Below are 14,499 nucleotides of genomic sequence, written 5' to 3'. Positions count from 1 at the left end.
GGGACTATCGCATCTAATGGATGCGGCAATTACGGGCGGCTGCTGGCTATTTTTAGGCTGGTGGGGCCCCTTCAATAACGTGGGTCTTCACAGACTGAGAATACCAGCCCCCAGCTGTGAGGCTTTATCTTGGCTGGGCATAAAAATTTAGGGGGGGGGGACCACACATATTTTTTTTTTTTTTGTTTACTGTACTGTACAATATAGACCTGCCACTAGCGGCTGTGATTGGTTGCAGTCAGACAGCTGTCACTCAGCGTGGGGGGGTCTGACTGCAACCAATTACAGACTGGGAAGCAGTGAATATGGATGAGCCTAATGAGTGGGTGCAGTGAATATGTAATGAGGTTAATGAGCTGGTAGGGAAGAAGAATGAGGCCGCGGGAGCAGTGTTACACCCGCGCCGGTGATTAGTGAGTATGAAGCACTTGGAGAAAGACACAGACAGACAAACAGAGAGAGACACAGACACTCCAAAATCACTCAAGCATTGATTTTGTCATTCTGGAATTAAGTTTGTGAGCTGCGTTTTTGTTGACAAAACAGCGGGTAAAACTTATGCAAAACGCAAACAATTTTTTATCCCCTCATTGATTTGAATGAATGACAAAAGTTGACAAAAACTCAAGAATAAACATGCTGCTTCTTTTTTGTCACAAAATTTTGTCAAAAAAATGCTGATAAACTGTAATGTGTGCACAGCAAATCTGACTTCTCATAGACTTTGCTGGGAAGTCAAAAGTGAGAAAGCTCTGACAACAAAACTGCACCAAACAACGCAATAAAAACTGCAGCGCGCATATAGCCTAAGGCTATGTGCGCACAGTGCGTTTTTCGGGTGCGTTTTTGCCTTAAAACTGCATGACTTTGCTTCCCCAGCAAAGTCTATGAGTTTTCATTTTTGCTGTCCGCACACAACTTTTTTTGTTAAGCTGCGTTTTTGAGCTTGAAAAAAAAAATGGACATGTCAATTCTTTCCTGCGTTTTTCTGCGTTTTCCGCCCATGCAATGCATTGGAAAAACGCAGCAAAACGCAGAGATCAAAAACGCAGCAAAACGCAGCCAAAAACGCACCAAATCGCAGTAAAAACGCATGCGTTTTTGATGCGTTTTTTGGACGCGGGTGCGTTTGTGCGTTTTTATCGGCCAAAAACGCAACGTCAAAAAAACGCAGCGTGCGCACATAGCCTTATGTAGAATCAGCAAAATGCCAGAAATTTACTGTAGACATGAAAACAGAATCCTTGTGCAAAACTTTGATAATATCTGTGTTTACTATTTTGTTTTTCTAATATATTAAAAAAAAGTCAGTTTATTTTTGTACTTGTTTATTTTAGCTTTGACACAAGTGGAGATTATCCGGACCTATACTGCCAAGCAGCCAGATGAGCTATCTCTGCAAGTTGCTGATGTCGTCCTGATTTACCAGAAAGTTAATGATGGTAAGTTAAAAAAAGAATACACAACCAAAAAAAAATGTATGTAAAGGGAATCTGTCAAGAGATTTTCTCTAACCTAACAGCAACATAGTGTAGGGGCAGAGACCATAATTACAGCAATGTATCACCTACTGGGCTGCTGGCTGCAGTTTTGATAAAATCTGTTTTATTTGCTGCAGTTCTACTAGTTCTCTTAATGTTGAGCTCTGTATTACCCCGCCCACACCACTGATTGACAGCTTTCTGTTTACATTGGGCTCTGACAGCTGCCAGTCAGTAGTGGGGGCAGGGTTATACAAATCAGGAACACTACATCACACAAGACAACCAGTCTAGTTATAATCTCTTGCTGATGAAGAAGGGAATTTTGTTACTTACCGTAAATTCCTTTTCTTCTAGCTCTTATTGGGAGACCCAGACGATTGGGGTATAGCTACTGCCCTCCGGAGGCCACACAAAGCACTACACTAAAAAGTGCAAGGCCCCTCCCCTTCTGGCTATACCCCCCCGTGGTATCACGGGTTCTCCAGTTTTAGTGCCAAAGCAAGAAGGAGGAAGCCAATAACTGGTTTAAACAAATTAACTCCGAATAACGTCGGAGAACTGAAAAACCGTTCAACATGAACAACATGTGTACCCGCAAACAACAAAAAAATCCCGAAGGACAACAGGGCGGGTGCTGGGTCTCCCAATAAGAGCTAGAAGAAAAGGAATTTACGGTAACAAAATTCCCTTCTTCTTCAGCGCTCTATTGGGAGACCCAGACGATTGGGACGTCCAAAAGCTGTCCCTGGGTGGGTAAAGAGATACCTCATGTTAGAGCTGCAAAACAGCCCTCCCCTACGGGGGTGTCACTGCCGCCTGCAGGACTCTTCTACCTAAGCTGGCATCCGCCGAAGCATAGGTATGCACCTGATAATGCTTGGTGAAAGTGTGCAGACTCGACCAGGTAGCTGCCTGGCACACTTGTTGAGCCGAAGCCTGGTGTCGTAATGCCCAGGACGCACCCACGGCTCTGGTTGAGTGGGCTTTTAGCCCTGAAGGAACCGGAAGCCCCGCAGAACGGTAGGCCTCTAGAATTGGTTCTTTGATCCATCGAGCCAGGGTGGCTTTAGAAGCCTGCAACCCCTTGCGCGGACCAGCGACAAGGACAAAAAGTGCATCGGAACGGCGCATGGGCGCCGTGCGGGAAATGTAGATTCTGAGTGCTCTCACCAGATCTAGCAAACGTAAGTCCTTTTCATACCGGTGAACCGGATGAGGACAAAAGGAAGGCAAGGATATATCCTGATTAAGATGAAACGAGGATACGACCTTAGGGAGAAACTCCGGAATGGGGCGCAGCACTACCTTGTCCTGGTGGAACACCAGGAAGGGAGCCTTGGATGACAGAGCTGCCAGCTCCGACACTCGCCGAAGCGATGTGATCGCAACAAGAAACGCCACTTTCTGTGACAGGCGAGAAAAGGAAACTTCCTTCAGAGGCTCGAAAGGCGGCTTCTGGAGAGCAACTAGTACCCTGTTCAGATCCCATGGATCTAACGGCCGCCTGTACGGGGGCACAATATGACAGACCCCCTGCAGGAACGTGCGCACCTTAGGAAGACGTGCTAGACGCTTCTGAAAAAACACGGATAGTGCCGAGACTTGCCCTTTAAGGGAGCTGAGCGACAAGCCCTTTTCCAACCCCGATTGCAGGAAGGAAAGAAAGGTGGGCAATGCAAATGGCCAAGGGGATACTCTCTGTGCAGAGCACCAGGATAAGAAAATCTTCCACGTTCTGTGGTAGATCTTAGCCGACGTAGACTTCCTAGCTTGTCTCATTGTGGCTACGACTCCTTGAGATAATCCTGCGGACGCTAGGATCCAGGACTCAATGGCCACACAGTCAGGTTCAGGGCCGCAGAATTCTGATGGAAAAACGGCCCTTGGGACAGTAAGTCTGGTCGGTCTGGCAGTGACCACGGTCGACCGACCGTGAGATGCCACAGATCCGGATACCACGATCTCCTGGGCCAGTCTGGGGCGACGAGTATGACGCGGCTGCAATCGGATCTGATCTTGCGTAACACTCTGGGCAAGAGTGCCAGAGGTGGGAAGACGTATGGGAGCCGGAACTGCGACCAATCTTGAACTAATGCATCTGCCGCCAGAGCTCTTTGATCGCGCGACCTCGCCATGAATGCCGGGACCTTGTTGTTGTGCCGGGACGCCATTAGGTCGACGTCCGGCACTCCCCATCGGCGACAGATTTCCTGAAACACGTCCGGGTGAAGGGACCACTCCCCTGCGTCCATGCCCTGGCGACTGAGGAAGTCTGCTTCCCAATTTTCTACGCCTGGGATGTGAACCGCGGATATGGTGGAGGCTGTGTCCTCCACCCACATTAGAATGCGCCGGACTTCTTGGAATGCTTGCCGACTGCGCGTCCCTCCTTGGTGGTTGATGTATGCCACCGCTGTGGAGTTGTCCGACTGGATTCGGATCTGCTTTCCTTCCAGCCACTGTTGGAAGGCCAGTAGGGCAAGATACACTGCCCTGATTTCCAGAACATTGATCTGAAGTGTGGACTCCTGCGGAGTCCACGTCCCCTGGGCCCTGTGGTGGAGAAACACTGCTCCCCACCCTGACAGACTCGCATCTGTCGTGACCACTGCCCAGGATGGGGGCAGGAAGGATCTTCCCTGAGACAATGAGGTGGGAAGGAGCCACCATTGTAGAGAGTCCTTGGCCGTCTGGGAAAGAGAGACTTTCCTGTCCAGGGACGTTGACTTCCCGTCCCATTGGCGGAGAATGTCCCATTGAAGTGGGCGCAGATGAAACTGCGCAAAGGGAACTGCTTCCATGGCTGCCACCATCTTCCCGAGGAAGTGCATGAGGCGCCGTAAGGGGTGCGACTGGCCTTGAAGGAGGGATTGCACCCCTGTCTGTAGGGACCGCTGCTTGTTCAGCGGAAGCTTCACTCTCGCTGCTCGAGTATGAAACTCCATGCCAAGATACGTTAGCGACTGTGACGGTGACAGATTCGACTTTGGAAAGTTGATGATCCATCCGAACGTCTGTAGAGTCTCCAGCGTAGCATGTAGACTGAGTTGGCATGCCTCTTGAGAGGGTGCCTTGACAAGTAGATCGTCTAGGTAAGGGATCACCGAGTGTCCCTGAGAGTGCAAGACTGCTACCACCGCCGCCATGACCTTGGTGAAGACCCGGGGGGCTGTCGCCAGACCGAATGGCAGAGCTACGAACTGAAGATGGTCGTTTCCTATCACAAAACGTAGAAAACGTTGATGTTCTGTAGCAATTGGCACGTGGAGATAAGCATCTTTGATGTCTATTGAGGCAAGGAAGTCTCCTTGAGACATTGAGGCAACGACAGAGCGGAGGGTTTCCATCCGGAACCGTCTGGCGTGCACATGTTTGTTGAGCAGCTTTAGATCCAGAACAGGATGGAACGAGCCGTCCTTTTTTGGAACCACAAAGAGATTGGAGTAAAACCCTCGCCCTTGTTCCTGAGGCGGTACAGGAACCACTACTCCTTCCGCTCTTAGGGAGTCCACCGCCTGCAGCAGGGCATCTGCTCGGTCTGGATGTGGGGAGGTTCTGAAGAACCGAGCTGGAGGACGAGAACTGAACTCGATTCTGTACCCGCGAGACAAAATGTTTGTCACCCACCGGTCTTTGACCTGTGACGTCCAAATGTCGGAAAAGCGGGAGAGCCTGCCCCCAACCGGAGATGCGGAGGGGGGGGGGCTGGAAGTCATGAGGTAGCCGCTTTGGAAGCGGTTCCTCCATTTGCTTTCTTGGGGCGTGCGTGAGCCCGCCAGGAATCTGAGACTCTTTGCGTCCTCTGAGTCCCTTTGGACGAGGAGAATTGTGTCTTGCCCGAACCTCGAAAGGACTGAAACCTCTGCTGCCATTTTTTCTGCTGAGGTTTGCTTGATCTGGGCTGGGGTAAGGAAGAGTCTTTACCCTTGGACTGTTTAATGATGTCAGCCAATGGCTCGCCAAACAGTCTATCTCTAGATAAAGGCAAGCTGGTTAAACATTTTTTGGAACCAGCATCTGCTTTCCAGTCCTTTAACCACAAGGCTCTGCGCAAAACTACCGAATTGGCGGACGCCATTGAGGTGCGGCTGGTAGATTCTAGGACCGCATTGATAGCGTAAGACGCAAACGCAGACATCTGCGAGGTAAGGGACGCCACTTGCGGCGCCGCTGGATGTATGATAGCATCCACTTTTGCTAAACCAGCTGAAATAGCTTGGAGCGCCCATACGGCTGCGAATGCTGGAGCAAACGACGCGCCGATAGCTTCATAGACAGATTTTAACCAAAGGTCCATCTGTCTGTCATTGGCATCCTTAAGTGAAGCGCCATCCTCCACTGCAACTATGGATCTAGCTGCAAGTTTGGAAATCGGGGGATCTACTTTTGGACACTGGGTCCAGCGCTTGACCACATCAGGGGGGAAAGGAAAACGTGTATCCTTAGAACGTTTAGAGAAACGCCTTTCTGGATGAGCGTCGTGTTTCTGGATTGATTCTCTGAAGTCAGAGTGATCCAAGAAAGCACTCAATTTACGCTTGGGATAGAGGAAACGAAACTTCTCCTGCTCTGCTGCTGCCTCCTCTGCAGAAGGAGCTGGGGGAGAAATATCCAACAGTCTATTGATGGCTGAGATAAGATCGTTTACCATGGCGTCCCCATCCGGGGTATCCAGATTGAGAGGGGTTCCAGGATAAGACTCCTGATCACTCTCTTCAGACGCATCACAGGGCGACTGATTGCGCTGAGACCCTGAGCAGTGTGATGACGTTGAGGGTCTTTCCCAGCGAGCTCGCTTAGGGTGGCTGGGGCTATCATCTGAGTCATAATACTCAGCCTGGGAAGCCGGGGACCCCCTTGCAGTCTGGACTAATTCCAACTGAGGGGGATTAGAGGACAGAGACCTTGCCGTGTCCATAGACTGAGCCCCAGTCATGGATTGCAAAGTTTCAAGGATCTTTGCCATAGTCACAGACATTCCATCAGCAAAAACTGCAAAGTCTGTCCCTGACACCGGGGCAGGACTTACAAGCGTCTCAGCCTGGGTCACTACCTCTCCGGACTCCGGCTGGCGAAGCAGCACTGGATCTGAGCATTGCACACAATGGGGGTCTTTGGAACCTGCTGGTAGAGCAGCCCCACATGCAGCACACGCAGTGTACACAGCCCTAGCCTTGGCAGCCTTGCGTTTTGTGGATGACATGTTGCTGCCTCCTCAGAGCGATCTGGGGTATCCAGCCAGGAAGCGACCTTACAGTGCAAGAAATAACTAAATATATATATCTGGTGACACAATACACCAATACACACTGAGGCACTAGAGGGGCCAGCTGAAATGCCGCTTACCGCCCGCTTAAGAGCGGGTGTGTGGTCTCCAAAAGCCCCCTAGTCCAGGTCTCCCAGAGCCTTGCGTCCTTCCTCCAGCCAGACTGCATGTAATGGCTGCCGGCGTCCTGGGAGAGGAGGGGGGGCGGGCCCTGGGCGTTCCTGACTAAGAGCGGGAAGCCTGCTTCCCTCTGTGCCTAGTGAGAGGGCTGGAGCATGTAAATCAGGCTCCAGCCCTCGTCTCTGCTGCGAAACAGCGTCTCTCCCCTACCCTGATTGACAGGGTGGGGGCGGGAACGAAGCGGAGCTAGGCCGCAAAAGCCGGGGACTGGATTTATAAACGCCGCCGCCGTAAAAGCGCGGTCGGCGTGTCCCCGGCGCACCACAAGTCACAGCAGCGCCGCCCGGTCCAGTGGGGGTCGGCGCTGCGTTCCCACAACACAACGTCCCCCAGTAAACTGTAGGAACACTAACTCCCACGTTACGGTCCCCGGCGCACTACAACACCCAGCCAGCCCGGAGTGTGTCTGTGCCTGCCGGGGACACAGAGTACCTGTATGATGCAGGGCCATGTCCCTGATTGTACTCCTGCTCTGTATCCATCAGGTGCTATGGGTCTGTGGATGGAGCCCGGCGTCAGAGCTTAGAGGCCGGCAGGATCCCACTTCCACAGAGCCCTACAAGGGGATGTGGAAGGAAAACAGCATGTGGGGCTCCAGCCCCTGTACCAGCAATAGGTACCTCAACCTTACAACACCATCCATGGGTGAGAAGGGAGCATGCTGGGGGCCCTATATGGGCCCTCTTTTCTTCCATCCGAAATAGTCAGCAGCTACTGCTGACTAAAATCTGTGGAGCTATGCGTGGATGTCTGACCTCCTTCGCACAAAGCTTGAAAACTGGAGAACCCGTGATACCACGGGGGGGTATAGCCAGAAGGGGAGGGGCCTTGCACTTTTTAGTGTAGTGCTTTGTGTGGCCTCCGGAGGGCAGTAGCTATACCCCAATCGTCTGGGTCTCCCAATAGAGCGCTGAAGAAATAGGGGTTTTTATAAAAACAAAATCAAGCAGCCCCAGTAAGTGATACATCACTGGAATCAGGATCTCTGCCCCTACTGCCGCTATCAGATTAGGTGGCAAAAACCTGGTGACAGATTCCCTTTAAAGAAGTCAAATACCTTGTAAATATCCCTGTGCTCCCCTGATTCTGCCTCTTTTCCTTTGTTGTGCTGCCATTGCAGGAGATTTATATTTGTTGCATGTTGCGCAGTATGTGAAATCTCTGCAGCCCAACTGGACATTTCTTCAGAAGTCTTATCTCGGGGCTTGTGCTCTCCATCAAAGATGCTGCCAATGACAGCTCACCAGCTGTTCTAGCAGTGTCATACACTGTAATTGGGAGTGTCTGAGTGGGAGGGGTGAAAGCGCGCAAACAGAGAAGACTTTTTTTCCCCCCTCGGACACTGCCCAATCATAAGAAGGCAATCCCTAGAGGGGCGAAAAAGAAAATGCCCCCAGAGAATGTCAAAACAGACATCTTCACTATTACATGGTGAAAACTAAGGAGATTAATGGTATATCCCAATACTTGTAGAAAGTCGAGAGAACTTTTTTGTGATAAACTCTGCTCCCACAATCTACAGTGCTCTGGCACTCCCTGCTGCAGCCCCCCTCTTCTGTAACGTCAGGGAGTGATGAGGTCTCAGTGTGATCAGGTGAGGCACATTTAGGGTATGTGCGCACGTTGCTTTTTACCTGCTTTTTCTTCTGCGCTGTTTAATGCCAAAATGGATGTGTTCTTCTATTCAAGCAAAGTCTATGGGAATTTGGGTTTCTTGTTCACACTATGTTGTTCAAAATGCTGCCTTTTTGTGGCAGAACTTTGGTCAAAAACTCAGCTTTGCAGTGCAAAACCCAAATGGCAAAAACAATTGACATGTTGCTTCTTTGAAAAGCTGAGTTTTTGACCAAAGTTCTGCCTCAAAAAGGCAGCATTTTGAACAACATAGTGTGAACAAGAAACCCAAATTCCCATAGACTTTGCTTGAATAGAAGAACACATCCATTTTGGCATTAAGCAGCGCAGAAAAAAAAGCAGCAAAAAAGCAGGTAAAAAGCAGGTAAAAAGCAACGTGCGCACATACCCTAAGTCTCACTACACTGCTCTGAAAATGACTGTTTTGATAATATTTAGATGCTTTTGCACCCCCTCTCTCTGACATGGCCTTATGATTGGGCAGCCTCATAGAGGGGGCAAAGTAAATGCCTCCAGAAAATAATCTGTTACCGCCCCCTTGGTTGAAGAAATTTGCCTACTGGGCGCAGTAAAATTCAGTAGCTCCTTTCTCCAAAAAAGAGAGAATAACAAAAAAGTTTTAATCAGCGCTTCAGCCATTTTATGATGTAGGCAGTTACAAAAGTAAGCTAGGGAAAGGGTCTCTTTAATGATATGGGTCAGTTTTTAGCATGATATAAAGGGTAGTAAATTCTTGCCTAAACTCTGAACTGCAGAGTAAAGGGTGCTTTACATGCTGCGACATCGCTACCGATATATCGTCAGGGTCACGTCATTAGTGATGCACATCCATCGTTAGCGACATCGCAGCGTGTGACAGCTAGGAGCGACGATCAACAATCGCAAAAACGTCAAAAATCGTTGACCACTCCTTTTCATAATATGGTTGGTGGTGCATGCCGCTGGTTGTTCGTTGTTACTGCTGCATCACACATCGCTATGTGTGACACCACAGGAACGACGAACATCTCCTTACCTGCGTCCACCGGCAATGAGGAAGGAAGGAGGTGGGTGGGATATTCCGCCCGCTCATCTCTGCCCCTCCGCTTCTATTGGATGGCTGGCGTGTGATGTTGCTGTGACACCGCACGAACCGCCCCCTTAGAAAGGAGGTGGTTTGCCGGCCACAGTGACGTCGCAGGGAAGGTAAGTCCGTGTGACGGCTGTAAGCGATATTGTGCGCCACGGGCAGCGATTTGCCCACGACGCACAACCGATGGGGGCGGGTACGCTTGCTAGCGATATCAATATCACAGTGTGTAAAGTGCCCTTAAGGCCTTGTTCGCACATACCTGCTGAATATTCTGCAGCGATTTGACAGCACATGTGCGCTTCAAATCGCTGCAGAAACACTGCATAATGGATGCCGTTTTTCTGTAGAAAAAACGGCAATATCATGCGCTATGGCTGCTGCCCCCACCATAGACAGAGTGGGAGCTGCATCCAAAGCGCACAAATTAATTGACATGCTGCTTTTATGAACGCACGGATTTGGGTCAAAATTTTAGCACCCAAATCGCTGCGTTCAAAAAAGCAACGTGTGCACGTGTCATGCACAATCTACATAGATTGTGCAGGGGAGGCAGGACGCAGTGCAATACGCAGCGTAAATGCATGTAATTACTCAACGTGCGCATGAGCACTAAGATATGTGGTCTCCAACCTTTTGGTTCTTCAGCTTTTGTGGATCTAAAAATGCCAGCATGCACTTATCAATACAAACTATAACTGAAACTCAAGGACGGAGACCACTGGTCTAAAATGTACTTAATAGGATATATTGTATCCCTGCAGTGGTGGTCAGCAGTGAGTGATGTACTCTATAGGGCAGTATATTACTTGCGCCAATCATCGTTTGATCAGTTGTGTATTAAATTGGAAAAATCCAACTTGTGTTGCAGTAGGTATAAGAGGCTGACCCTATTGTGTCTGCATATGGATAATCCCAATTTAGGTGGGATAATCCACGTGTCCCTATATGTTTGATATTGGGTAGAAGTTGATTCACTAGGTGAAATGTAACTTTTTAAAACCACATTGGTTTTTGGCATGGAATACCAGATGAAATCTATAGTAGTGATTTTTGCAGCGCTGGGGTCCTGGGTCAAATCCCACCAAGGACATCTGCAAGGAGCTGGTAAGTTCTCAGTTGTTTGTGTGGGTTTCCGCCAGGCTCTCTGGTTTCCTCTCACACTCCAAAGACCTACTGATAGGGAATTTAGATTGTGATCCCCAATGGGGACAGTGATGATAAATAATGCCTATAAAGCACAGTGAAATAGGATTGCGCTATACAAACAACACTTAATACATGTTAAAAACAATTTGTATGAGCATAACCTTGGAGGAAAACTCTGCAGCCTTGTTTGCTACTGCAGGTCCCTTCATTTGTGTAATAGAGGCATCCCCTCTGAATATATGATTAATCTTGTATCCGCGTCTTAGTTCTTTTTAAAGTAAAATGCCATTACTGTCATTTGCTCCACAGGATGGTATGAAGGTGAAAGACTGAGGGATGGAGAACGAGGCTGGTTCCCCCTGGAATGTGCAAAAGAAATAACATGCAAAGCTACGATAGAGAAGAACATGGAGCGTATGGGGCGGCTGCTGGCACTGGAGACTAATGTGTAGAGCTGAGGCCTTGTGGTTAGCATTGTCCTTACTGCAGGATTTGCACTATAGTAGCAGCACTGTGTAGTGAAGAAGGACCAGGAGCGGTGACGGGGCTGCACAGATGAGCGTGGACCCCCCACGTGGCCGGACTCTGTATGACCGCTCCCTGCTCAGCACTGCAGGTTTTTAGCCTTTTATCTCTGGAATTCGATAGCGAAAGTTTTTACTTTCTGATCTTCAAACATAAAATGTCAGGAAATGACTATAGCAGAAAGCTGATGATATGGAGACCTCACATCCATGGGATCATCCTGCATCGCACACTGACTCCGCTCTGCAGATAAGAGCTGTGACCAAGTTATGTATTCCTGACAGAGCCGATATACTGTGGATTGTAACAGGCGTGAGCCGCACGAGAGGTGTATTACCACTACAATATGGCAGCAATGACTCTAGTAGCCAGAACACCACATTTTTATGTTTTCCCTTTAAAGTGGCCATTTCGTCATCTGTTTTTAGGTTACCCTTCGGAAATTCTTAGTTTTTGTCTACCTCTGGAGACATTTGTTTTTACTTAAAGGGAATCTGTCACCAGGTTTTTGCTCCCCCATCAACAGCATAATGTAGAGACAGAGACCCTGATTCCAGCTGTGTCACTTACTGAGCTGTTTGCTGTCATTTTGATACAAAAATTTTTTTCTCTGCTGCAGATCTAGCAGTTATACAGAGCTCATGAATATGCTGGACTACCTGGCAGCACGCAAAGTAGTCCTGCAATGATAATCTACTGCTGATTAATCAGTAATTTTATCAAAACTACACTAAGCAGCCCAGTAAGTGACACTACGTTGGAATCAGAATCTCTGCCCCTACATAATGCTGCTGTCAGATTAGGTGGCAAAAACGTGGTGACAGATTCCCTTTAAATGTGTGTAATTGGGGCTAACAATCATTTTTTTGCAATTTGGTTTTTATAATTTTTTTTCACCATTTTGCTTTTACTGGCTTCATGTTTCTCATGACACATTCAATTATAATGTGATCTGTGGTAAAAAATCAGCTAAGATGAGCCCAGAAAAAGAGGGTCAGAAACTGAATGAGCTCACTGACAGATTCTGCTAACTCAGAGCATAGCTAGCACTAGACCACACAAGTAAACGGTGCAAATTTAAAAACTAAAAAAAAAAAAAATGTTTAGCTAAAAATACATCAAGAAAAAAAGTCTCCATCGGAGGACAACCTCATTATACCATTTTATTTTTCATGTTTTCATGTTTTCATATAAACACTTATCTATTGGGTTGTATCTTAGGGGTAACTTTTCTCCTCATTGGAAGCACCAAGTTAGAGGAAGGAGATTATATATAAATCTCCTGTGGACTTAAAGGGCTGGCCCACTACTCAGCATTAGTGGCCATATTGCTGTAAAACTCTGAGTGGCACTATTACGATCCGCTCATCCCCATTAAGTGACCCCCGGGCGCCGTGACCTCTGAGATCCGGTGATGTCACATCAACTTTCAGTCGAACCAACATCATAGAGGCAGGCCCCAGTCTCCCGAGTGACTGGGCTGTGGGTGGAGTTTCGCTGCTCATCACAGCCCAGCATCTCACTGCTCTCTCTTTCGCTGCAGGAGCGATGCTGGACTGTGACTAGCAGTAAAGCGCCGCCCACAGCCCAGTCACTCAGGGAGACTGAGGTTGGTTGCAGTAATGTCACGTCAACTTCCAGTTGACCCGACATCACCAGAACTAAGAGGTCACAGAGCCCGGGGGTCACATGATGGGGATGAGCGTACTACAATAGCACCACTCGGGGAAGTCTGTTCCTCCAATACCTTGTGTAGTATAGTTTGCCTCTATCAGTTTTAGGCTGGACTTAGACGAGTGTATGGCATCAGATGCGACATGCTAGTGACTCCCGGCTCAGACTCTGCTGCAAGCGTGAGCCGAGTGTCATGCGACTGTGACCCGATCCTGCAATCCAGTCACAGCTGTGAAGCTGAGGACGGGTGCTGCAGAGGAGAGGGAGGGGTTAATCCCCCCATCTCCTCCATTGTCAGCTTATGCGCATATTGCATTGTACTGGGATAAGAGTGCAGTCCGATGTGTCCCTTGCACCCATTCACTTGAATGGGTGTGAGGGATACGGCTCTAACAGAAAATCGCAGCATGCTGCCGCTTTTCTCGCATCCAGAAGCTGTATGAGAAAAGCTGACAGCAGTCCCTCATTGACTAACATAGGTCCGAGTGCAATGCGAGATTTTCTCGCATTGCACTCGTCCGATTTTCACGCTTGTGCGAGTGTACCCTAATACAGTGATGTGGCCACTTATGCTGAGTAGTGTACCACCCCTTTAACTATGTAAGTAGCTTCTTCAGAGGGAAGAGGACAGGATCTTTAGTGCCCCCTATTGCAGGTCGCAATCCTAAGTCATTAATGTAAATGATGCTTCTGGTTTGGCTTCTTATCCTAAGACATGTAATAAAGGGAAGACATTGACTTTTGGAATCACTATCAAAAAAGTGGGATAAAATTCCCTTCTTCCTCTCTAAAGAGGCGATTTGCAAACTAATTTGACATATGTCTCTAAATAAATTTTGCATATTTTCAAGAAGAAAATAAAATGCTTGTTTGTTGCAGGTGAACAATTAAAATGGCGAGCAGATCTTTTTCTCATTTCCAGCCAATGTGAGCTGTTATTTTTGGATGTTCTTCTTAATGACAGCTATTACTTTTATATAAATCGACATGCACGGCCCATAGTGAACAGGCAAACAGGACACTGCGGGGATTACAGACCATTGGGAAACTTGTAACATAGCATAGTGCCCTGATAAAGGGGACCTCTGAGGAATATGTATGTTATGGTTACATCTGGTAGCATAAGTTTTAAAAATAAAACATTAATGAAATTGCAACACACAAGAATGTTAAATGATGGGCAGGAACCAACTGCTGGAGATAACAGCAATGTGATGGTAAAGCTTGTGACACTACTATCATGTCTTACCTGCCCCTATCAGGACATTATAAGACTTGCGTATTTTTACGGATCTGTACAGAAGCTCCGCATTGTTTACAAGACATTATGTTGCCTTATGTATGGTTATAGTAAATGCTCTAATCCTAGCACGCTCCTGTCCTGGGGCCTAGCGTCACGTGCCTTACTGCTCCTAATAAACTGCAGACCCGTCTGAAATTAATTCCATTTCTAATCCAGAATACTGCAATGTTTTCTCATGTGAGCATCTGTACATAAAGGATGTTAATAATGTAAA

General features: G+C 48.1%; 1 protein-coding gene across 1 annotated transcript in view; it reads left to right on the top strand.

Annotated features, from left to right (window-relative positions):
- The window catches only part of ARHGEF26 (Rho guanine nucleotide exchange factor 26), a 237,484-nt gene extending 222,985 nt beyond the window's left edge, over nt 1–14,499 (top strand). The window contains exons 14-15 of the mRNA XM_075340721.1: nt 1,338–1,442; nt 11,093–14,499. Coding sequence (XP_075196836.1) covers nt 1,338–1,442; nt 11,093–11,235 — 248 coding nt within the window. The 3' untranslated portion in view covers nt 11,236–14,499. The remainder of the gene's footprint in view (nt 1–1,337; nt 1,443–11,092) is intronic.

This window comes from Anomaloglossus baeobatrachus, chromosome 3, assembly GCF_048569485.1.
Source record: "Anomaloglossus baeobatrachus isolate aAnoBae1 chromosome 3, aAnoBae1.hap1, whole genome shotgun sequence".
Lineage (NCBI taxonomy): Eukaryota > Metazoa > Chordata > Amphibia > Anura > Aromobatidae > Anomaloglossus > Anomaloglossus baeobatrachus.
This window is presented reverse-complemented; position numbering and strand designations above follow the sequence as displayed.